The sequence below is a fragment of the Doryrhamphus excisus genome, linkage group LG13 (assembly GCF_037039965.1).
Source record: "Doryrhamphus excisus strain RoL-2023G ecotype Guam linkage group LG13, RoL_Dexc_Guam_v1.1, whole genome shotgun sequence".
In the NCBI taxonomy this organism is placed as follows: Eukaryota; Metazoa; Chordata; class Actinopteri; order Syngnathiformes; family Syngnathidae; genus Doryrhamphus; species Doryrhamphus excisus.
Window position 1 is genome coordinate 14,482,625 of NC_136369.1, and position 26,058 is coordinate 14,508,682.

Here is a 26,058-nt window from a genome sequence, read left to right on the forward strand (position 1 = left end):
TAGTCTCCTAGCTGTGGGGTCTGCGCAGGATAAGGGACATTATTTGATCATTTAAAATTATTATTATTATCTAAGAAAAGAAAAGTGCAATGAAACATAGTGGAATCTAATTATTCATTCATTCATTTTCTACAGCTTATCCTCACGACGGTTGCAGGGGGTGCTGGAGCCTATCCCAGCTGTCAGGGGTACACCCTGGACTAGTCGCCAGCCAATCACAGGGCACATATAGACAAACAACCATTCACACTCACGTTCATACCTATGGACAATTTGGAGTCGCCAATTAACCTAGCATGTTTTTGGAATGTGGGAGGAAACCGGAGTACCCGGAGAAAACCATGCACAGGGAAAACATGCATTTCGCCCAAAGTCAGCTGGGTTCCAGCAATATCCTCCGACAATGGATGGATGACCTTGTCTTGGGTTTTTCTGCTTGCTTTACTGTTTCATCATCCATCTCTTTGATTGATGTTCCGTGATCTGTGCAGATTATACCACTCTTGACAAGATGCTGACACACGTGCATAGAAGTGAATCTCAGTCCGTCACTTATTGATCCGGCTTCAAGTGAGGCACATCACTTTGATTAATTGTCTCCCTGCTGAGCTCTTCTTCTATGATGATGAAGCACTGACATGTTCGGGCTATTTAGTTTGCAGCAACAAGTGATGCTAAAAGTTCCGTTAACACATTGAAGTGTGGAGCTTTTGCATGGCTTAACAGGCCTAACGTGGCTTCAGTGTTGAAAATACAGGTGGTCTGCTTAGAAAGCTGCAAGCTAATTACAGTCATCCAACAAGCTGATGCCACCGACTGCAGATGTTACACACACGCACTCGATTAGCTCATTTTTTTTTTTTACCACACCAGCAGTTTCTGTATCCTTGTGTAAAGGCTGACTTTTTAAAATGGGGATATTACTCTGAATAAACTATATTTATAGAGGGCTTTTCATGGCAATTTAGAGACTATTAAAACAAAATAAATCACTTCACTAGGTTTTTACTACTAGGAATTTCACAAAAAAGTGTCATTATATTACATTTACTTTTGACTTTTTTGTAAACTATGTTTCATGCACATGCATCAGCCCCCCAAATAGGTCTTTTTTCTAGTAATTAGAGCACATTTTTAGTACAAACTTAATAAAATCCCCATGAGAAAGCCTTGGCTCCCGTGTAGGCTGTTGTCCCGTGTAGCTTGTTAATTCTGACATTTAGAGGAAGAATGAGAATGGCTCCAATTATGCTGTACACACAATTTTAGCATCCAGATTTTCATAGACGGCTGTACATAGGTCGAGTGGTTAGCGCGCAGGGCCACACAGCTAGGAGACACAAGTTCGATTCCACCCTCGACCATCTCTGTGTGGAGTTTGCATGTTCTCCTCGGTTTTATCCGGGTACTCCGGTTTCCTCCCACATTCCATAAACGTGCTAGGTTAATTGGCGACTCCAAATTGTCCATAGGTATGAATGTGAGTGTGAATGGTTGTTTGTCTATATGTGTCCTGTGATTGGCTGGCGACCAGTCCAGGGTTCAGAGTTCAAATTTAAAGTACATTTTATTTACACAGTCAATAAAGAATACATACAGTCAATACAACAGAGCACCAATAGAGTGCTCTAATAGACCACAAGCATGTAGAACACAATGCACATTCATACGCTGTTTAACATAAAATGCTAAATTGCACTTTAAAAAAGGCCGGAAGCAGCAAATCCGTGAAATGTCAACTGTGATTTAGCGAGACAACACTGTAACCAGGGTTCAATTCCACCCTTTGCCATCTCTTTGTGGAGTTTGGATGTTCTCCTCGTGCATGCGTGGGTTTTTTTCCGGGTACTCCGGTTTCCTCCCACATTCCAAAAACATGCTAGGTTAATTGGCAACTCCAAATTGTCCATCGGTATGAATGTGAGTGTGAATGGTTGTTTGTCTATATGTGCCCTGTGATTGGCTGGCGACCAGTCCAGGGTGTACCCCGCCTCTCGCCCGAAGTCAGAATGAATGAATGATTATTCGTCCAAAGTCTTGTACTTTTTTTTAACAGAAGAATTCCATCATGTACAATGAAAAAAACGTGTTGTTTTGCATCCCGACAACCAAGCCTAAACTCTTTGTTCCTCTCTTCCTCCCCCAGGACCCGTCCTTCCCCCTCCTCCTCCATGATAAGCTGCAGGTCCCCAACAGTTCCCGGCGGGCATGGAATGAACGTGACAGTCGCTGCGATGTGTGCGCTACTCACCTCACTCAGCTCAAACAGGAAGCTGTGCGCATGGTCCTCACCCTGGACCAGTGGGACTTGTCTCCCTCCTCGTCCCCTCCTCCCCTCTTTGGACGCTACACCTCCCAGGGACCTTTAGGAGCATCCGGCACACGGGAGTGGCCGTCCCCGTTCCTCCCGTCTTCTTCCTCCTCAGTTGCTGCTTCTGCCATATCGCACCCTTCTCGCTCCTCGTCCCCGTCGCCTTCTCCGAGTCCAGGCCAGACCCCGACTCCCAGCCCCAATCACGGACCATCTGCGACAAGTCACGGGAGTCCCACAAGCCAACAGACTCATACTGCAGGGATCAGACTCGGGTCCAAACCCAGCTCGCTGGGGCTTGGAGGCGGGGTGGAAAGACGGAACGGGTCACCCGGCTCTGGAAAAGCAGCTGTGGCTCAAGTGAGTGCAGTGAACAGTTCTGGGAATAACAGTGCAAACAGTAGCAACAACACATCAGGTCTACAGCAGCTAAATAGAACTAATGGAGGAGTCACACTCTATCCATACCAGGTAGGCTGACTTTGCATTTCTATTTTCTCAGGCCTTTACCTACCAATGCTTATGTAAGGGTGGATCCTGCGGGACTTTAGTTGTTGAAGTGGAAGATTCAACCATTCAACCGCTTTTCCTCACGAGGGTCGCGGGGGGTGCTGGAGCCTATCCCAGCTTCGGGTGAGAGGTGGGGTACACCCTGGACTGGTGGCCAGCCAATCACAGGGTGATCATCTCAAGGTGTCAGTGCCATATAGACAAACAACCATTCACACTCACATTCATACCTATGGACAATTTGAAGTCGCCAATTAACCTAGCATGTTTTTGGAATGTGGGAGGAAACCGGAGTACCCGGAGAAAACCCATGCATGCACAGGGAGAACATGCAAACTCCACACAGAGATGGCCAAGGGTGGAATTGAACCCTGGTCTCCTAGCTGTGAGGTCTGCGCGCTAACCACTCATCCACCGTGCCGCCCCAGTACGGCATTAGTATCACACCAACTGCTGAGGAGCACAACCAACATCTCAAAGCAATGCAAATGTAGATAAAGCTGATGCATGACACTTGAAATGCACATACATCAGGAGGTTGCCTACAGCCATATTTTTGGACCCGGTTGTAGACCACACGCTTGCTGATTATAGGGCACTCAAGGTGTCAGTTCGACCTACATCCGTTCCATCAGTTTCAGAGGATTGCAGTCAGTGCTAATAGTAGTAAGATCATTTAACTTGAACACTTAGGTATGACATGCAAGTGAAGAAGAACAACAGCTAATGTGTTTGCATTGGGGATTACTTAACCGCTGCAGTAGGAACTCATTAACTGACAAGAGAGGATAACGTGTTTGTCATCCGTAAGAAGTGTCTTCTCTTAATCCATTTAAAACAAGACCCAAACGTCTTTCCTCTACACATTGATTTCACGTCGCTCATGTAGCTTACGCTACTTCTGTCAACAACAGCAGCATAGATAGAGCGACAACACTTACAATGTCCGCTCTCATTGAGATGGCTGTGTCTTCCAGCACAAGACGTGTGCTCCAGTCTTTAGGTAAATAATGCTGATAGTAAACGAGCATCTTGCGAAATTGAAAGATAGGTATCCACTCTCCTGTCTGTGAGTGACGCTGAGACTAGCAGCTAGCGAGGCGTTGTGTTAGCCCACCAGATAAATATAGTTTTTCATGTTAGCTTTCATGTTAGCTTGGTTCATATAGAAATCCATTATGCAAATGGTACACTGTTGGTGTTTTCTTGAGGGGTGTTTTTTTGTGTGCAAGGGGCTTTTAGCGTCAAAATAGGTACTTCACCATGACGTCCATTGTTAGCTGGCTCATATTAACTTCTTTTCTCACGCTGAAATGCATTTCACATTGTGAATGATGGTCAAAATGCAGTTCCCCTTTAAGTACACAATATAACAATATTAAGAGGTACATTTCAGGTCATTCATATCCAAAACTGACATTATAATACAATATTATGGTGTGTTGTATTGGAACAGGGAGCCTGAACACCTTATAAGAACCGCTATTTAAAGTTTTTGGCTGTAAAGAGGCAAAAGCGTTTTAGAGGAGACAGGAAGAGAGGGAACAGGAATAGGCAAGAGAGGAGGAGGAGGAGGAGGACGAAGGGGAGAATGCCTGCAGTGATGAGTGCTACAGAGGTAGTATGGTAGAGAGACTACAGGGGAGATCCTGAGGTGAGTGTGTGCACGTGCACGTGCACGTGCGCGTGAGTGTGAGTGTGGACATGCAAACGTGTTCTACAGATGTAATAATTCATACCGTGATAATTAGAACTCTAGGGACTCTATGTCAAACACCCCCGGTACCATCTTGTTTTACACACACACACACACACACACACACACACACTTTCTCTCTCTTTCTCTCACACGCTGGCTTTCTCACTTCACTTATTTCTTATGCCTATTTATCTTGTCTTCCTCAAACTTTGTCTGCTTCATATTAATTATATCATTGCTGCTGCAGCATTCGATAGTTGTCCAGTTGCTATTCAGTGCAGGATTTTCAATTAGATTATTTTGACCCGGGCCGAGCCAAAGCTGTCAACAATCGTGTACATACCGTATTTTCTGGACTACAAGTCACACTTTTTCATAGGCTGTTCCTGCGACTTAAACTCCAGAGCGACTTATAAATGAAAAAACAGTTTATATTACATAAACACTGGACACTTATTCTGATCATGTTTATTTTTAGTGTAGCTGAATAACCATTATGTTAGCATATCTTACACCTATTCAACCTGTTCTCTATTCTTTTATTAATATTAGAAATTGCCTTCCAAGAGGACGTAATGTCTGTTTTGGTCAAGTAGTTAAAATAAATTACCCACAAAAAAATGCAACTTATACTCCAGTGCGACTTATGTATGTTTTTTTTCTTCCTAATTATGCATTTTTGGACTTGTGCGACTTATAGTCCAGGAAATACGGTACATATATATATATTGGGGCTGTCAATCAATTAAAATATTTGATCACAATTAATCACATTTTTAGTTTTTCCATAGTTAACTCACAATTAATCGTATTTAATTGTAGATGGAAATAAGTTTTTATCTTTAATAAGTAGAGGAAATGTCTTTGTGGTAAACGATTCGATGTGCAACTAAAACGATAATTACATTAAATTTCATGTAAAGGGATATTATTTTTGGAACTATGTGCCATTATTTCAAACAATACAGTCAGAAAGCATATTTTTGTATTACTATTTTAGCTCTTAAATCCGCCCACAAACGTTCAGCATTTAATTTTTAATTTAAACAGTATTACCTTTGTAAAGTCATAATTTTCCACATCGTTCCTATCTCATTAGATTGTGCAGGTTTACCTAATGAAGCGCCCGGTGCGTGTACGATGTTTTTATCCAGTCCATTCACTAAGCATGTGTTTCCTGCAAGTGCGCACGTCTTTGTCAGAGATTGTGTCTCTGCTGCTGGGAGGTGTGCTATGTCAATGTTTCTTGCTGTAAATTTTGACAGTAATGGTGGGTTGGTGGCAGAGGAGAAATAGAGCAGAATAATAAATCACCCGTGTTTAGACTCACCCATGAGAGACGGGAAGCTAAAGGGGGGGGGGGGGGCTGCCCAAGAGATGATCGAAAGATGGTTTTTAGAGTGGAATATGAGGAAAAGGTACAATAGTGGAGAGTAGTAGAGGAAGATACAGTACATGATGGATTTCTAACAAGGCAGGAGGGAACATAACAATAAGGCATATTCCTCACTGACTAATATCAGTCTTCCAGGTGTCAGAATCTAAAGTTAGGAATAAGAAGGTTTAAGGACGTGGATGTCGAAATGTATGAAATAAAAAATTATTGGGATGGTACACTAACTTATCATAAGGGGAATATAATGTTTTATATAATAGGTTATTGCTATGACAACCTCTATTTACCTACCATGATAATATTGTTGGACCAGCCAGGACACCACTCTTGTTGTATTAGTGTATTTCTAGACATGATATCTTACTAAGGTGACCATATTTTGATTACTGAAAACCTGGACAGTCGGCTCAGCATTGAGATTGATACTCAAAGTTTACTCAAAAATGCTGTAGAATTTCAATATTTTTAAAAGGGGCCTTATTACAGCACAGAAAGCTGTTTAGATCTTCCAGAATCTGCACCTATTCTAGCTGTTATTTCTTTGAAAACGGTCCGTATTAATTTAATCCACCCATGGCCGCCTGCAAGCATACACTCTCCGCTGTGGTTGGTCACAAGTGCTTAGGAAGACTTCCGGTGTTGCTGCTAGCTGCGAATTCAATTTTATAGGAATTGATAATAAACAGCGATTTATCTTTTTTCAAACGTCCGCTTTTAAGAGGACATTATGCAATACGTACAGCACATATCTTGTGAACACGGAGGCCGCTAACTTTAACTGTTATCCAAGCTTTGGCGAAAGCCAGCATCATTGCTGAACGGCCACCTGACAACGAGACTGACTCTGACAATGGTGAGAGGGAACCCGGCATGTTTGATGGCGAAATTGCAGATGATGAGGACTTTCACTGATTTTTGGGAGAAGATTAATCAAAAAAAAAATATGGTCAGTGTGTAGTAATAGTACAATAAAGTATGACTAATCTCACTGTTGCCTTTTTTGGGAAGACCTTGTAGTGCTAGGGGGTTCCTACAGGTAGTAATTCACCCCTGGAACTATTAAAATTTCTGGTACACCTCCAATGAACGAGAAACATCCTGTTTGGTTGTCCCACTTATTTTTCAATGCACCTTCCTCCGTACTGTCTCTCTGCTTCTACTCGACTGCAGTAAAGACGTTAGATTGTTTAATAGATTGCATGTGTTTTCCCCCTGATAAAAGCAAACCAGACCACACACATACACACCGACACACACACACACAATTGCTCTTCATCCTTACACCGGTACAAAACTTCAGACCACAATCTGTTGTTTGACACTAGTGTGGCCTGTGGTTGGAAACAGATGGAAGAATATAATACATCTAAGAGAGACAGATGAGGGAGGTGAACGTTTGGGAAATACACTTTGGATCGTAATAAAACGGATTAGACAACTTTTATAACTTTTTTTTACAAGAGAGTAAAGCAAGACCGAGAAGGAACATGATAATTGTGCAAATATGTCTTGCTGTCTTGATTACGGCATGTTTTGTTTTCCGTTTATCATTCAGGTGGTTTTCAATTGCACATTGGTCTTGCCGATGCTAAACATTGGACCACTTGGAAAACGGTCATATGAACCATTTCAAATCTGAGCAAACTTTACAGGAAAACCAGTACAGTGGCACCACAGTATTTTGGTTTACATTGAAAATGTACGCAAAAAAAGAGTCTTGAACCAGTCATGATAGTTACGATGGTACCCATTATGTCATTGTATCGTCATATCACCTCGTACTTTGGTTCGTGACAAAAAAAAAGCAGGAAGTGAACAAATGTAACAGTTACTGATTGTAAAAGTACCAGATGGAGGGGTAGGATTTAATAAGCTTTTCTTCTTCCTACTCCTTTTGGACATGTGGAACTGATTATGGGATGCACTGAATTGTAATCTGATGCATGTTCAAATGACATAAAACCATTACCATTACCAAAAATGTTGCCTCGGTTCAAGTACATTTCCGGGTTAGCATACAATATGTTGTGTTATTATCCAACTGCGGTTGTACAAAATGTTAGCATACTCAAAATGAACACCGAAACTAGAAATGATTGCCCCCCAGCTCTGTCGCCCATCTATGACATCATCACCGGTTGACTATGTAGTTATTTGCTAACTAACACAGTTATCCCCCAATCGCTACTTTTCTGATTGATCCATAATGGATGCAAAGAAAGTTGCAATTGCCAGAATGCACTTAGTGACTAATTCCATCTAGAGGAGACCGTGCATTATTAGAGGATATATGGTTATATGGTGTAATGATCTTTGATGAATAGAATACGCAATGTGCACAATGCGCAGGCTTTCCAAATGGCCCGGTCGACCTGTGTTGTAAGCGGTCACCACAGCTTTAATAATGCAGCACTGGAGAGCTCAGTTAGGACCTGGGAAATGGGCGTCATTGCAAAGAGGAGTGTGGTATAAACTATACAGGCATCTCATTTAGTATCGGTGATTTATCAAGGCAGCAGGCTGCTGCATGGGTGGACCCTGTGAACCCTTTAGCAGTAAATATGCACACACGCACACACACAGCCACGGACTACAATGCACAGCCGCAAAGCTACACAAAAGCATACTTACATACATACGTGCGCGTGCTTGCAGAATTACTCTAAGGTAAGCTATTAGGTCTTTTATTGGAGCAGTGGAAGAACATAAAGAACTATAATCAATAATCCATATGTGTCTCAGTAATGGCTCACCACCCTCTTTCTCTTCTCATACGTACACACACTTATTCTATCTTTCTTCAGCAGTTGTTGATAAACACATGATTTGGAAGATATTGAATTGTAATCTGTAGAAATTTATTGTGTCTTTGCCATCTCTCCTTGTCCTTTGTCTGCTGTGTGACGCAGTGGATAACTTTGCCTCTTTAGCACCGAGTTGCCAAGGAAACAGCAGAGTAAACATTAGGGCTGGGTGATATATCGATATTTGAAAAATATCAATAATTACAATCTCAAAACCAACCATATCGTTGATATCGATATCAACTTGATTTGAGCTGTATCTCCATGTTTAATTTAAAGTATTTTTGAGTTTTTAAATGTAAAACATTTTAAAATGTCCTCTTAAACCAGGCACTCCTTCATATTTTGTTCTTTTGTTATTAGCCGGGGATTTTAGCATAGCTAAAGGTTTGTTATGAAAAGATTATATTTGCCTTTTTCTATACGTATTTAAAAACTAGAATGGTTCACTTTAGCAGCTTATCTTCACAATTGTCACAGGGGTATGCTGGAGCCTATCCCAGCTCACTTCGGGCGAGAGGTGGGGTACACCCTGGACTGGTCACCAGCCAATCACAGGGCACATATAGACAAACAACCATTCACACTCACATTCATACCTATGGACAATTTAAGTAAATGGCTTTGCAGGAGTAAATTTATTTCAGTTGTGAAGTTTTACTAAAAGTCCTACAGACCAGAGTTTCCCGTTCTTTGGGGCCTATATCAATACCGTACTGTAAATGGAACCAAGAAGGACCTAAAAGTTAAGGAAAATGAGTACATTGATGTAGTTATTCCTTTTGTAAATACACTGAAGGAGACTTGAAAATGATATGAACCAAACTGAACTGTTCATCCTACTTTACAGGGAATCTTAAATGTATAGTGGAAGGGGATAAGAATGAGTAGTATACTAATTTGAACCCCTCACATATCGTCTTTGTTGTTTTCAGTGCAGTTTCCCTGGTACTGTTGTGGTTGGTGTCCCATCCAGTTTTCCATCCAAACATCAAAACACAAGTCAATAAAACTCATCATGACCCAGATGAACTTGGATCATTCTTAATAGCTTCCTTCTCTTTCTGTCTTTTGATCAGATCTCTCAGATGGTCTCGGAGGCGTCCAGGGAAGGTTTGAGCGAGGCTGCCCTGAACCGCTACAACACAAACTCACCTTCACACACAAACTCACCTTCACACAGTCTGGCGACCACCACCACCACCACCACGGCACAGACCACCAGCTCCACTGCTGCCTCATTCTTTGCCAGGTAAGATGTACTTGGTCACCGTTGAACATGTGCTTGAATATCTGGAGTTTTGGCAGAAAATGAGGGTTGGAACCCAAAATGGGTGCGAGGTTAGTTTTTATTGGGTTACTGATTGTCAGAGTAAGATGCTGTATTCATTTTCTAGGTAAACAGAAACATATGCACATGGCAATCTATTGAAGCCGGCAAAATGATCAAGTTAATTTTCGTTTATTGCGTGAGTAATTAATTAACTAATTAATTTTGTACCGCTTATTCTCACAAGGGTTGCAGGGGTGCTGGAGCCTATCCCAGCTGTCTTCGGGCGAGAGGCGGGGTACACCCTAGACTGGTCGCCAGCCAATCACAGGGCACATATAGACAAACAACCATTCACACTCACATTCATACCTATGGACAATTTGGAGTCTGCAATTAATTAATTAATTAATTAATTAATTATCGTCCCAGGCCTAGTGTCTACAAGTCATCCTATCACGTTTTAAGCCCGCACGATCTGGACACCCCTTTGGCATGTCTTCCCCAAAAAGAAGTAGGAAGAAGCAGAGCTTATTTAAGCCTACCCTTGTAAAGATGTAGGTACCACATCTACAGACACGAGGCCAATATGACATGACCGTTGTGGATAAATTATTGATGACTATGGATGGGAAGCTGAAAATGAACCATAAATAATTGATGCTATCAAAGGCTATCTTTGTGTTAAAAGTAGCTGAGGCGCTGTTGAAATTCACATAGTACAGTTTTATACTTCAAAACATGGATTCAAAGGTCACTCTTTTTTGTTTCATACCCCTCCTCTTCCCTTGCTAATTCTTAAATTCCAATGACGATGCTTGTGGATGCATTGCAATGTTAATGCATGGCCAGCCTGTATAGCAAAAGTAATGGTAATGGTTTTATTTCATTTGAACATGCATCAGATTACAATTGAATGCATCCCATAATCAGTTCACAGTTCCACATGTCCAAAAGGAGCAGGAAGAAGCAAAGCTTATTAAATCCTACCCCTCCATCTGGTACTTTTACAGTAACTGTTACATTTGTTCACTTCCTGCTTTCCTAATATAGTTTAAGTTATTTTTTTGTTTTTTTTGTCACGTACCGAAGTACGAGGTGATATGACCATCCAATGACATAATGGGTACCATAGTAAGTGTCAATATAGTGATATATATAGCACATCATGACTGGTTCAAGACTCTTTTTTTTGTGTACATTTTCAAAGTTTTTCAAAGTTTCAAAGATGTTTAATGTTTAAAAAATATTATTATTTTTTTTAATTTTATTTTTGTCCCGTACCGAAGTACGAGGTGATATGACCATACAATAACATAATGGGTACCATAGTAAGTGTCAATATAGTGATATATATAGCACATCATGACTGGTTCAAGACTCTTCATCCTTGTATTTAGCAAACATCAACTAGGTCTAGTCTAGTCTAACTCACACAAACACGTGTGATCATGCTGTTTTGGGACGTTTTTTCTTCTGTGACCTTTGACCAGTGAGGCGGCAAGGCCATTTTACACCAACAAACACGGATTTGGCTGACATTCCAGCTGTCTTTGGACTGCTTCTCAAGCCCCCAAAGTGAAAGAACATATTGTTAGTGCTGCAGGTGTCACTCCTCTCTTTCTTTTTGGGTAATTGGATTGGATAGCTTGTGACGTGTCCTCTTAAAGACATCTAAAGGAACAAAATGATTCCTTTGTTCCAAATGTGACCTTCACACATCTGACACCTGTGTGTGTGTGTGTGTGTGTGTGTGTGCGATGAGACTAATTGCCAAGACAAAACTATTGTCCACTTTGCTGACTGTATGTATAGGTTTATATGTTGGATGCAGCCATGCCCGACCGCTAAATCCCACGGCTGCCATGCTATTTACTCTCACACGTGGATTGCATGCAGACACTCCTATTAGACACACACTCACATGCGCTAAAATCCCTGTGTCCATTTCCCCCCGTTCAATGCCTATGCCCCTACTTCTTTCATTTCTCTTTTTTCCGAGCCATCCTGAAAGTCCTGCCTCCAATCCTCCTGGCTCCACGCTGACCTTCCTTTTCCTGCTAATGCGTGTATGACTAATATCTTTCATTAGTGACAATTGCTCTGTGAATATGTCACTCTCATACGGTGGTGCCCCCCCCCCTTGTCGTCCTGAGTGGCTCTAAAGGATGGAGACAAGCTGTATTTGCTAGGTGTGTGTGTGTGTGTGTGTGTGTGCTCCTACACAAGGGGGAAGGGAGTTTCTATCGGTGTAGGATTTTTTTCGTTTGGCATGCTCTGCCGATTGGATCTTTGGGGATTTGTGATTTGTGGTGTGTATGTGTGTGTGTGTGTGTGTATGTGTGAGTACCAGAGTAAATGAATTGGCCCCAAGTGAATTGCAGAATTGGAAAAGTGGTGTTATTTTGGATAGAGGATGGCTATTAGTTACGTGGGAGGCTCTTTTTTATCCTACCGTTTTACCGAGAGTGACATTTGTTCCCTAACTGCATGTCATTACTGTTACCATGACAACATGTAACATAAGGACTTAAAATAAGGACTTACCCAAATAACAGCTAACCAGTGTCTTGTCCATCTCTTCAAGGGGCAACACTATAGAAATTGTACTTTGGAGTAGTCAATGTACAGCTTGTATAGGACTATACCAGGGGTCTCAAACACACGGCCCGCGGGCCAAATGTGGCAGGACACTAGTTTGAGGCCCCGGCCTTGATATAAAAGTTTCATGTTAGTGCGGCCCGCGCAAGTTTGATATGGATGCTGTATGGTATCATGTACCCAGAAAATTACTACGTTTGATTAATGTTCATGTTAAAGGTTAAATAACTGTTAATAGTTGTCCTCCCTATCCGTGTGGAAGTGGTAAGTTTTTGGCTTTTTTAAGTTTAAAGGAAATAACTTGAAGGCTACAATTTAGGTGGCTAGCTCTCTAGTTTGCGAGTTAGCATATGTATCAAGACCCTGCAGTTGCGCAATATGTTGTAAATAAAAAGAGTATAGATGTGACTATAGTCGTGTTTTGTCTCACCCAGACCCTAGCTCCAGTGGCCCCCCAAGTAAATTGAGTTTGAGACCCCTGGACTATACATTTACTATCCACTGAAAACACATAGCCTTTATTGTCTACGTAGCTGGCAACACAAATGAGGAGCAAGATAATTCTTACCTATACGGGCATCAAACATGGTGGTGGTAGTATCACGCATCATGGACTGCATGAGTGCTGCTGACACCGCGGAACTACGGGTCATTGAGTGGAAATATGGATTCCAACATGTGCTGTGACATTGTGAAGCAGAGCATCATCTCCCTTAGCAAACCCAAACACACCTTCGAAATGACAGGTGGATTGATATGATATGCTGTGATGTATCAGTCTATAGTCTTGTTAATTGTTTTTTTGGCTATTGACTGAATGTTATTGTAATTCCAAATTGGGAATGTAGTTGAATATATTGTGTGGACTGGTTGGGTGAGAAAGGCAGCGAGGGGAGGTGAAAGGAAGAGCGGTGGAAGAGGATAAAGAATAATTGAGGAGAAAGGATTTAAAATGCAGGGGAAGATCTGGTGGGCTGATTATGCCACGGACTGAAGCCGGAACGTGACGGCAGAACAGCGAAGGCTGGAGATGAGTGGAGGAATGAACAAAGACAATGGAGGACATATATGGATGGAGGGTGACAGAGGAGGTGATGATGGATAGAGAACAAGTGCCCCTCACTTTAGACTAAGATTGGGGGGGGGGGGGGGGGGGGGGGAATCCACTCATCCAAATCCCATGACACTTGTCATGAAAACCCGCCAATTAGTTGTGTTTTTCTGTGACTGCATCTATAAATCTGCCCAGTATTTCACCTTTTGGTCTCTTTCAGGCCTCTGAAATTCAGCTTGCACTCATCAGTAATTAATGTGAAGTTTAACAAGCAACATTAGCACGCATCTTCACACAGACTGGGAATTCCTGGCTGGTCCACCAGTATGATAGGTTGCTAAAATAGATTGTGATTCTATTCTATTATCTTATTACAAGTCGATGTCCACCCCTTGTTCTTCAAGAAAATTCTGCACCATTACGATTCCAGTCCACATGACTCTTCTTTTTGCACTCCAGCCTCGCCATCTCCACAGTCTCTCACTCGAGCCAACCCCCCCGACCCCCTACCTCGCTTTCATCTCTGTAACCTGCTGCACTTAATTGAAAGCCAATGGTGTGAGAATATAGCTCTTTGACCGAGTGTTCATGAGGGCAGCGGGTCTTCTGTCTCGCTCTAATATATCTGAACACGGACAACTGCAGGATTTAGACGATGTGAGCGCTTCATTTTTCTAGAATAATGTTCATGTAATTTCATTTACTAATTATTACAATGTTTTACTGTGCCTGTGTGTGTTCAGTGTCCGTTAAAATATTTAAAACAATGGAACAAAGAAGGCTGCACGGTGGATGAGTGGTTAGCGTGCAGGCCTCACAGCTAGGATACTCAAGTTCGATTCCACACTCGGCCATCTCAGTGTGGAATTTGCGTGTTGTCCCCGTGCATGCGTGGGTTTTCTCCGCTTTCCTCGCACATTCCAAAAACATGCTAGGTTAATTGGCGACTCCAAATTGTCCATAGGTATGAATGTGAGTGTGAATGGTTGTTTGTCTATATGTGCCCTGTGATTGGCTGGCCACCAGTCCAATAGATGAATGAATGAATAGAACAAAGAAAGAGCATCTGAGTTAGCAATAGATACAACACAAATATATATAAATTTTTTTCTATCATTTATTATGTTTTGGTATAATTAATAACTTTCTTTCTCTCTTCTGCTTTTCTGTCAGAGCCGCACAAAAACTGAATTTAACATCCAAGAAGAAGAAGCTGAAGGCCGCCACAGTGCCGGTGCCTGTGACAACATCCTCACCAACGTGCGACTCCCATCTTTTCCCAACTAATTTTAGCTCCGCCCTTTTGATCGCCCCACCCCCAGCTCCGCCCTGCCTTCTCCGTGCAGCCAATAAGATCAAAGACACACCTGGTCTTGGAAAGGTAAGTGAAATATCATATATATTTACATTTTATTTTGTGAAATAAGTCCCTTTTTATTTTGAATATAGGCCCACGCTTTAGCCAAGTGGTTAGCATGTTTGCCACACAGTCAAGAATTGCTGGTTGGAATCTCTGTTGGGCATATATTAGCATATTCTGCACATTAGCTTAACTGGCGACTAGAATTGGATTTGTATTTGAGCGATTCCAGTTCTGATTCTTCTTTTTGATGCCGGTTCCTAACGATTCTCGACTCCTATTCTCTTCATAGGCAGGGTCATCAAAAGTTTGTTTGTGTCTCTCGGCTTTTTCCTGAGTACGGCGTCGCCACAGCGCATCTTTTGATCTGCATACTGATTTTGGCTTGAGCACTTTATATTCCGGATGGGGGGTTTGCTTTGTAGTCCAGAACGCTAACCGCTAACAGGTGCTAACCAAAGTCATTCATTCATTCACTTTCTACCGCTTATCCTCACGAGGGTCACAGGGCGTGCTGGAGCCTATCCCAGCTGTCTTCATGTGAGAGGCGGGGTACACCCTGGACTGATTGCCAGCCAATCAATCACAGGGCACATATAGACAAACAACCATTCACACTCACATTCATACCTATGGACAATTTGGAGTCGCCATTAACCTAGCATGTTTTTGGAATGTGGGAGGAAAACCCACGCGTGCACAGGGAGAACATGCAAACTCCATACAGAGGATGGAATTGAACTCGGGTCTTCTAGCTGGGAGGCCTGTACGCTAACCACTCGTCCGTCGTGCAGCTAGTCTAGTTTTGTTAATTGTTTTTTTTTTTTGGTCAACTTGTTGGCTAAAGCTAGCATTAACGTCAGGTAAATTACACAGCATTACGTTAGTTGGATATTTGAATTGGTCACCATATTCCGGGAGAATCCGAATGTCCCAAACGGTTCCCATCAATGCTTGATGCCGTCTTTGGGCGACATTCATTGCCCTTATACAGTACACTTTTTTGTTGTATGGACAAAGTTTGATCCACTAATGTATTTGCTTTCATTGTGATTTACAAGAAACTTAAGCGATTTTGAGTTCAAGTCACTGTATCACAAATATTTCAAAATATTGACCACCACTGGATGATTTTCTCTGATGTGTGTGTAACCCCTGTCCCGCCATACCGAAAATATGCCTAATGGTTACCATGGTAACACATCTCAGCCTGACAAAAGTCATCTGTCACCCGTGCCCGTGGTTGATGAAATGTGTGTAGATGTGTATGAGGTGGGGAGGTAGGGGGGCGTTCATGCTTCTAAAGTGTGTGCAATATCGATTGTCCATGTAATGAGTTTTTAGTGGCACCCCCTCCTGCACATTGTCAGGCTGACTGACTGTGCGTCGGAGCGTGTCTGTGTAGGAAAGCAAATGGGTATAGAGGAAGAAATCAAACAACAGTTGTCTTTTGTGGGACAGAGAACTAGAGGAGTGAGACATCACCTCGGAAACAAGCATTATTATTTGTCTTCTATTACTAATGATTGGAATAGCCATGGGCGGCATGGCGGTCGAGTGGTTAGTGCGCAGACCTCACAGCTCGGAGACCAGGGTTCAATTCCACCCTCGGCCATCTCTGTGTGGAGTTTGCATGTTCTCCCCGCGCATGCGTGGGTTTTCTCTGGGTACTCCGGTTTCCTCCCACATTCCAAAAACATGCTAGGTTAATTGGTGACTCCAAATTGTCCATAGGTATGAATGTGAGTGTGAATGGTTGTTTGTCTGTATGTGCCCTGTGATTGGCTGGCGACCAGTCCAGGGTGTACCCCGCCTCTCGCCCGAAGACAGATGGGATAGGCTCCAGCACCCCCCACGACCCTTGTGAGGAAAAGCGGTAGAAAATGAATGAATGAAGCACAGTGAACCCTCTTCCCATCCAACCAGTGTATCACAGAAAGATGGAGCAGACGTGCATACGCTTATGTCAATTTATTGATGGCTCATAATTACCGATATATCCATTTTCGTGACAGGCCTAGCCATAGTCACGGCCATTTCCACTCCATGTGAAATCTACCACCATCCGTCCTACCATGTTCCTGTCCCTAACACCATAGGACACCTTCACCCCCTCACTGGCACATACTGAATGATGGAAGTGAAAGGTGTAGAATTAAAAAGTCTCTCCTTCTTCCTACTTTTTCTTGGGCAAGTTATATTGTGAAAGTGATGTGAAGTACTCTACTAAACCATTATATTTACCAGATTGCTGTTGGCAAAGTGCATGCTTAGTTGCTGTTGTGGTCAGCCCTCCTTGTTTCTGATAAGACATAAAGTGCAGCACAATCACATTTAGAGTCAATGTTGGTTTGCTCGTGCTAATTCTCAAATTTCCCGTATAAGCATTGTAATGGTGATAAGGCCCTACCGCTGGGATATGGAGAGGAAATTGGCAAAAGAGTGAGATGAAGAGCGATATTCTACGTCGTTGTATTTCCAACATAACAAGCTTCTGTTATAAAGATCTATCAGATCTCAGCACGACCTCATCAAATACACACATGCACATAGGGGTGACATTTCTCCAGTAAAAATGTCACTAGCAGTGGGGGTCGGCGTCCCCCTGCCGCAATGACATTTGCACACATGCACGCATGCACTGCCCCCCGCCCGGCCCTCCACCTTGCAGGGCTACATTTTATAGGATTACATTGTACAATGAAAGATGTCAAATGAGCAGCAAATCCCCCCGGTGGACGAGTATGAGATACATCCTGCACAACACGGCCTGCTTGGCGGCTAGTTTTCAGCCTTGATGTTAATACGGCAGAAAACAGATTGAGACGTCACAGTTAAAGCCTGGGGAAATCAACCTGTGTGTGTGTGTGTGTGTGTGTGTGTGTGTGTGTGTGGGAGGAGCTCCAGACGGGTTCTGTCCAGGGATGTCAAATTAAAACTGAATCCCTGTGAGGATATTTCCTGAGTGGCGTGTGTATCTCACCCTCCCCCTGTGGTATCATTATTCTCCATGCTCTCCAATAAGTTGGAGGTGGCGGCTCACTTTATGCTAATTCAATCAAACAGCTGAGAGTCGGCGTTTGGGAGCATGCGTGTACAGTATCAGTCAAGTATCAGCAAAGTAACTGTCATGTTGTGGAGAAATACCACTACTGTAGTTATTGAATACATAATTTAGTAATCCGACCAGACACAACAACCCCCATAGGCAAAGAACCATGTATGCTAACCCCTTAGCACAGTAGAGTCTTATGATAAAGGTAATCATACAACATTCATGAAAAAGTTATTGGATATTGTGAAAGAAAACTCATACTACATAGTGGGTACTGGGGCAATAATAATTAATTAATGAATCATACAATAGGCTGCACGGTGGACGAGTGGTTAGCACACAGGCCTCACAGCTAGGAGACCCGAGTTCAATTCCACCCTAATCCATCTCCATGTGGATTTTTGCATGTTCTCCCCGTGCATGCGTGGGTTTTCCAATGTTTTCCAAAAACATGCTAGGTTAATTTTTGCGACTCCAAATTGTCCATAGGTATGTGAGTGTGAATGGTTGTTTGTCTATATGTGCCCTGTGATTGGCTGGCCACCAGTCCAGGGTGTACACCGTATTTCACCAAACGACAGCTGGGATAGGCTCCAGCTCCCCCCAGCGCCCCTTGTGAGGATAAGCGGTTGAAAATGAATGAATGAATAATGACACAATCAATGAAAATTAACTCGTTCATTTTGCCGGCCTCAGTATATTGCCATGTGTATGTGTGTGTTTTCCTCGTCTGTCGTCTCTCGCATAGCAAGGTAGTAGCACTATAGAGAGGGCATTTCAGTATGTGGAATCAAACTATGGAATGGATTGAGTAAGACCCTCAAACAATGCACAACGATGAGCCAATTCAAGAAACAATACAAGCAGTTGATGTTTGCTAAATACAAGGATGAAGAGTCTTGAACCAGTCATGATGTCCTATACATATCACTATATTGACACTTACTATGGTACCCATTATGTCATTGTATGGTCATATCATCTCGTACTTCGGTACGTGACAAAAAAAAAACAAAAAATCAAAAAACAATTTAAACTATATTAGGAAAGCAGGAAGTGAACAAATGTAACAGTTACTGATTGTAAAAGTACCAGATGGAGGGGTAGGATTTAATAAGCTTTGCTTTTTCCTACTCCTTTTGGACATGTGGAACTGATTATGGGATGCATTCAATTGTAATCTAATGCATGTTCATATGAAATAAAACCATTACCATTACCATTACCAGAATTATAAGTTGTACAGGAGGACGTTCAACGGTTAAAGTTGCTGTGTATCTCATATCTACTGAGCTTCATCTCTATTCTTTCATCTCATCTCATCTCCATTACTTTCACATTCTTCTGAATGACTGGAGGACTCTCTTATCTATGCACTCATCTTTTTGCATACACACACACACACACACACACACAGCTAGCGACTTGACCTTGGGGGGGAAGATGATACCATGACAGCTAATCAATTTTTAATAACGGTGGTGATCCCTCTCTGGCCACAAACTGTGTGTAAGTGTGTGTGTATTTTCCAATGGATGTGTGTGTATGTGGTGCATCTAAATGAACGTGTGAGTGTGTTATGAGACTACTGTGTTGCACCTCGTAGATGAAATATTCATGTACTCAGTGTTGGCTAGTGCACGTTATTGACACACACACACACACACCTCCCTACTGTATTCTGTCTGTCAAAGTATGTGTGTGTATGAATTTTGTGTTTTTTTTTATTTTTCTATTTTCATTCTCAGCTGCATTTGTAGGCATCTATTTTCACTACGAATGCCTTCCTGTTTAAATGTATTATCAGATGTATGATTAAGTAAGACCTTTGAGGCGATGGTCATGTGACAGCCAAAATTACATAATTTATGTGTACAATAAAATAAAGAATCCATCTTAACCGGAACCGGAATGAATTGCCTAAATATGATCTTAATATAATGTTTGTGTCCATCTGTGTAGTGTCATACTGTGAATGTGTATTACTGTGCAGTGTCATACTGTGAATGTGTATTACTGCAGTACCTGGGAGCCAATTAGGACACAGTGTCAGTCCTCCTATTGATTTTCTAGCCAATAATAGTGGCGCACGGTGGTGAAGAGCTGTCAGACAACTGTTTGATTTTTCTGCTAAGGGTTGTTTGTTGTGTTCAGCTGAGGTTGTTTGCCTCAAGTAGCTGAAAGACACCACAAAGAATGTATACGCATGGGGAAGTTGGAAAGAGGCAGCCTGGCCTGGGGGGCCATCCAATCACAGGGCACGTAAGACCAACCACCATTCACATTGACTCCTATGGACAAGTTAGAGTCTACAATTAGCCTTTATCTTCTAATACATCATCACCAGTACGTCTCACTAAGATTTTTGCTAGAATCGTAAATTCCGATGTATAAACAGTGAAAAAACAGATTTGTGCATATATAAGCAGTAACGGACGAAAACCCGCATATGTCCACGTCATAAAATGACGTATTTTGTCACACACAAGTTCGTAATGAAACAGAACAGAAAAATGCTGACCTTATTGTGGGCCTGCTAGCTGGCTCTCTGAGGTGAATTGTTTATAGATACACTGAACAATTACTGAAAATGTAGGTCAGTGTTTTGATAGTTTAGTAATTTCTAGGTATAAGATAAATATATAAAATAGATAAGGGTCTAATGCTAGGAGTCCACTGGGCCGATGCCAGTTGGTGCCAAAGATTATTTGATTGGCGCTGAATTAATGTTCACTTGGCATGTTGCCATGTTGCCGTTATTCGGCGCCACTGCAAGTCACTACTTGCCAATCACATAATCTTTGGTGTGAACTGGCACCAACTGGCGCCGGCCCAGTGGACTCCTAGCATCATTGGCTCGCGCCATTACATTCCAGTGAATTCAAATAGGTGGATAGTTTGTGACATTTGGTTCCACTTGGTGGACACTTCGTGCCAATTGCTTGATGCAAGTGACGTGATAAAGATTTTAAAAATTTTGAAATTTTCTTGCTGCCAAACTCAATTACAGGCCACCATGAGCCAGTTGGGAGGCAGTTTGAGCCACTGCACGCCACTAAAGGCACCTTATTGGGGACACAAGGCGCCACAGCAAATTGCGTTGGTGCGAACAGTGGACTCAGTGGACTTTTAGCCATTGTCTTAGCATACGTTCAAGCCACTGTAAATGGAAGGGAGAAGACACAAGGGTCGAATGGAGGACAAGGCCCAAGTGGATGGGAGGAAAAAAAACACTTTAAGAAAGTGTACAGGAAAAAAAAGCATATGAAGGATGAAGAGATGAGTAGCAGGCAGATAGGGAGATATTAGTGGTGTGTCACCATGTTTCTTTTTCTTTTCACCAACCACAACAAAGAGTCCATTAGCTTGCTGCATTCTCATCAACAAAGTGTGTCTGCCTGAAAGTGGAGGTGGCGCTTTGGCCTCGCATATCGATCCGGTGCACTGTGGAAGTAGGCCAAGGACCCTCCGAGAATACTGTAGGTTTGAAAGCACACAAATGAGGAAAAAAAGACCAGGTTTAAACTTATGAGCTCTTCCATTTATCTATACAGCTTTTTAATCAATTTGGGTTCATTCATTCCCATTGCAATATAGCCTTTTAAACGCACACAATCCAATTGCATCCCAGATAACCACCATTCCACCATACTCGACTGGAGGCAAGACACGGTTATGTTGCTAATCACGTTGTTTTCTAACTTGCTAACAACCTTGGGGGGGACTCTGTCTCACAACATGCGAGTGTGAGCGACATGAAGAAAAGCTCTGACTTGCTTGAGGAGAAGTTTTTTATAGTTACAGTTTAGAAAATATGTTTATATCATTGTAAATATGTTTTTTTAAACATTATTAGAGCCCTCTAGTCATTAAATAACACCCCTATAGTCATCTTTACACTGATATTACCCAATATAGCAGACATGATAAGAGTAACTTAGACATTTATGACATAAAAAGGACTTGTGCTTGTGTGTGTTGCTATAAATGTTTTCCGTGGGGGAGCTAAGTGCAGAGCAGACAGGAAGTGATGTCGGGGGTTCAGAGTTGACTTTTTGGCATGGGTTTTTATTACAAATTTTTATTAGGGAGGCTGCACGGCGGGCAAGTGGTAGCGTGTAAACCTCACAGCTAGGAGACCTGAGTTCAATTCCACTATCGGCCATTTCTGTGTGGAGTTAGCATGTTCTCCCCGTGCATGCGTGGGTTTTCTCCGGGTACTCCGGTTTCCTCCCACATTCCAAAAACATGCTAGGTTAATCGGCGACTCCAAATTGTCCATAGGTATGAATGTGAGTGTGAATGGTTGTTTGTCTATATGTGCCCTGTGATTGGCTGGCGACCAGTCCAGGGTGTACCCCGCCTCTCGCCCGAAGACAGCTGGGATAGGCTCCAGCACCCGCCGCAACCCTTGTGAGGATAAGCGGTAGAAATTATTGTGCCTGCATACGCCATATTTAACCACACACTGCCTTATTAAAAAATGTGATAGTGTAAAGCCGTGAAGTTTGAACCGCGATGTGGCGAGGGAAAACTAATTGACAACAGTGTTCTGGCCTCATGTAGTACCGTACACTATACGCCACTTACTCACTCACTCTATGACAAGAAGAGGAAAAAGGCTCTCAAGAGGAGGGAAGATTTTATGAGTTACGCCTTGTAAAGCGTGCAACAGTAAAATCCTTCCCTCAGGCTCCTACTGATGTGATGGGCTCCTTTATTGGGGTCACCAGAGGGCATCATGTGGAATCCAAGGCAGTGTGTGAATGTGTGTGTGTTAATGTGTGTGTGTGAGACATGCAAAGTGTTGACCTGGCACCAAGTTGCACTTGGGGTCACTAAGGTTGCATATTTATTGTTGACAGGCATCATGTTTAAAATTGAACATTATCTTCATGTGGGGAAAAACATGAACACACACACACACACACACACACACATATATAGACAGACAGTTTATTGAAGCAGCTCTCTTAAATGGCCCATGGTCATTTAATGATGCAACCAAAGGCAAGCCTGTTAATATGTTATTAGATGTGAGTGAGTGAACCAAAGATAAATGTGCACATAAACAGCAACGTTGTGTGCGTTTGTGTGTGTGCGCGCGCGTGCACGTGTGTGTTAAGAGCTCTTTGGATTTTATATCTCCTTGTCGTCATACATATTACAACATTATATTACTTACCAGGCACCAGAGTGGCTTTTATACTTCATAAAGTACTAGTCAGTTAGGATGAGTTTATTCAGTGCAGCGTGACCTTCTCATTTTTGCTCCTAGGTCATTTGTTCGAAAATATTAATTACTACAAAGTAAGAATGGGTGAAATAATCAATTTATCGTTAAGAATTCTGTTAATTGTGTGGAATTTTAATACTTTATTTGTAGTTTGTAGCAAAATGGAGTGCAATACATGGCTGTAACCAGCGGGGGCACTATTACTGATATTACTGATTACTGACTATTACTGATCTATTAGCTTATAACGTGAAGAAGAACAGTATGTCAGCTACGCCATGCGGAATTTGACACATTTTCTTCATTTTTTTGTCATCTAAAATGAATAGAACAATAATTTTCCCATTAGTGACATACATTTTGTATTAATAGACACTAGAGAGGATATTAGATTCAACCAAACTTCATGATTTACCGCTATAATCATATTGGGAAATTGGTTGGACATAAAATCTTAAGAAACTTATAATAAATTACAGATTCTGTAATCACATCACATGCATATTTATAATTTCCTGACAAAACCAAGAAGAAGAAGAAGAAAACCCATACAGGATTATTACTGTATTATTTTTTTCTGACATGTCTAAATAATTGTGAGGATTCAGCAAGAAAAAAAAGTGTCTCCTGTCAGCTATCATAAAGACATTTGGTTAGTGTGTGTTTTATGTTTTCATGTTCCGGAGGACTCGGATGTGATGATGCTGCATGTTCAGCCCTCAACAACAAGCAAAGCAGCAGCTGTCATATAAATAAATTGAGGCGGATAAGAATTTTTGACAGGGGTGGGAGGAACGGTAAAGTAGCTAAAGGAGGCTTGTGATGTGAGGGAGATGAAGAGGTAAATGGGAAAGGATGAGGAAGAATCACCGATTTAGGGTTGGGCGATATTTTTTATATACCAGTAGATAGATTTTTCCAATTATGATCCCGGTATAAATGTATGTTTTATTTATTTATCCCCCCCCCCCCCGGTATAAATGATAAACGCAAACAAACGTGGGTTTTCTCCGGGTACTCCGGTTTCCTCCCACATTCCAAAAACATGCTAGGTTAATTGGCGGCTCCAAATTGTCCATAGGTATGAATGTGAGTGTGAATGGTTGTTGTTAATGCAACCTTTACTATTACTTACATCAAATGGTTTCTCTCTGTCTCCCTCAGGTCAAAGTGATGGTCCGTGTGTGTCCGGTGTCTCAGTCGGACGCTACGGCGTCCAGTTCTTTCCTCAAAGTGGACCCCAGGAAGAAACAAATAATCATCATGGACCCGTCGGCCAATCAGATGCCCGGCACCACCCCCCAGAAAAAAGCAGGGACCAGTCAGGTGCCTCCGAAGATGTTTACCTTCGATGCCGCCTTCCCTCCTGATGCATCGCAGGTAGACAACATCAACTACTGTAGCTATCTATCTTCCTAGATAGTTGTAGTACATGCAGTACATAGCTTATTACCATGGTGCATTTTTATATGGAAGTATTTCAATGCTAGCCCAATGCAAGGTTAAAAGGAGGGTAATATCAATGTCAATATCTGTCCTTATCTTACCTGTTGCTAGGCGGAAGTGTGTGCAGGAACGGTTGCTGAGGTGATTCAGTCGGTGGTGAATGGAGCAGATGGATGCGTCTTCTGCTTTGGACACTCCAAGCTAGGTAAGACACACACACACACATCAAGAGTTAGTGTGTGTGTGTGTGTGTGTGACTCATCTGGCCTTCATGGATTAGTGCGTCGTTCTCTGCCTGCGATGTTTCTGTCTCCCTAATCCGTTCCTGTCTTCCTAAGCTGTTTTTTTTTTTTTTGAGTGGCTGTCTTTAAAAAGGTTCCGGACCCCCCACTGAACCCATGCATGTACACCAAGCAAAGCCGAGCTATAAACATGCATGTTGGGACAACCTTGGTTCAGACTTGTGCTTGTTAGTACTCAATTGTACTTAATAAATGGAAACAGAGACTTTTCCTATCATGGAGGAATCCATCAAACAGCAGTAGGCTTTGCTCTTTCAATCAATATTCCGACTCTTATTGCTCTGTGCCACCACTAGTTCCACTTATGAGATTATTCCCAGTGATATAGTCCCCCTTTGGCCATGGATGGTAATGAGGCCACATTAGAAGGGCCTATTACCTTTTTGTTGCTAATTAAAATAAGGAAAGTGACGCACTGAGCATTTATCTTGGGTTCTGTAGCTGTTGGCTGTAGACACACACTGACTCACAGACACAGTATGCTATCATTGGAACGCTCTTACAAGGAATCAAAACAGTACTTTCAAAGACCACAGACGAATTATTAAATGTGGAGGACCTTTAGGAAAATTCCTTTTTGAATCATTTAATCATTATCCTTTTAAAGGAGACCTATTATGCTCATTTTTCGGCCCTTTTGTATTGAGTTGTGGTCTCCTATAGAGCGGCTACACACAATAACCAACAGAAAAAACTTTTTAGATCTGCACCTATTCCAGCTGTATTTCCTTTGATTTGTGCTTCCTGCCACGCCGCTGTAATTAGTCACATGCCCAAAGTACTTCCTAACTATGGACCATATAGGGAAGTCCACCCCTCTGTGACATCACAAAGGGGTACTTTTTACCACGCCTTTTGAAACCAAGTGTTTTGAGCCATCCCAAACTTCCTTCAAGGCTCACTTCTAAATGTGCAAACCTAATTATCTGAAACTTTGGCATCGTTTTTACACGAGAATACAACAATCTAACTACATTTATAAGTCAGAAAAGTGGAAAAATAGGTCCCCTTGAA

General features: G+C 42.1%; 1 protein-coding gene and 2 long non-coding RNA genes across 4 annotated transcripts in view; 1 reads left to right on the forward strand and 2 right to left on the reverse strand.

The window, feature by feature from the left end:
• The window catches only part of LOC144901627 (uncharacterized), a 34,579-nt gene extending 24,501 nt beyond the window's left edge, over window positions 1–10,078 (reverse strand). The window contains exons 1-2 of one of the 2 annotated variants that reach the window (XR_013629682.1): window positions 9,894–10,078; window positions 2,252–2,690 (exon numbers count right to left, since the gene is read on the reverse strand). This is a non-coding gene — a long non-coding RNA (uncharacterized LOC144901627). The remainder of the gene's footprint in view (window positions 1–2,251; window positions 2,691–9,893) is intronic. The other variant, XR_013629683.1, reaches the window with a different exon arrangement.
• The window catches only part of kif26ba (kinesin family member 26Ba), a 71,206-nt gene that overhangs the window by 25,348 nt on the left and 19,800 nt on the right, over window positions 1–26,058 (forward strand). The window contains exons 3-7 of the mRNA XM_078795745.1: window positions 2,147–2,782; window positions 9,800–9,972; window positions 14,819–15,026; window positions 24,461–24,676; window positions 24,854–24,947. Of these exons, the coding sequence (XP_078651871.1) occupies window positions 2,147–2,782; window positions 9,800–9,972; window positions 14,819–15,026; window positions 24,461–24,676; window positions 24,854–24,947 (1,327 nt within the window). The remainder of the gene's footprint in view (window positions 1–2,146; window positions 2,783–9,799; window positions 9,973–14,818; window positions 15,027–24,460; window positions 24,677–24,853; window positions 24,948–26,058) is intronic.
• On the reverse strand, window positions 21,213–25,998 carry LOC144901626 (uncharacterized). The gene is made up of 3 exons (XR_013629681.1): window positions 24,844–25,998; window positions 24,432–24,662; window positions 21,213–21,537 (listed from the first exon to the last, which is right to left on the reverse strand). It is a non-coding gene; the product is annotated as an uncharacterized LOC144901626 (long non-coding RNA).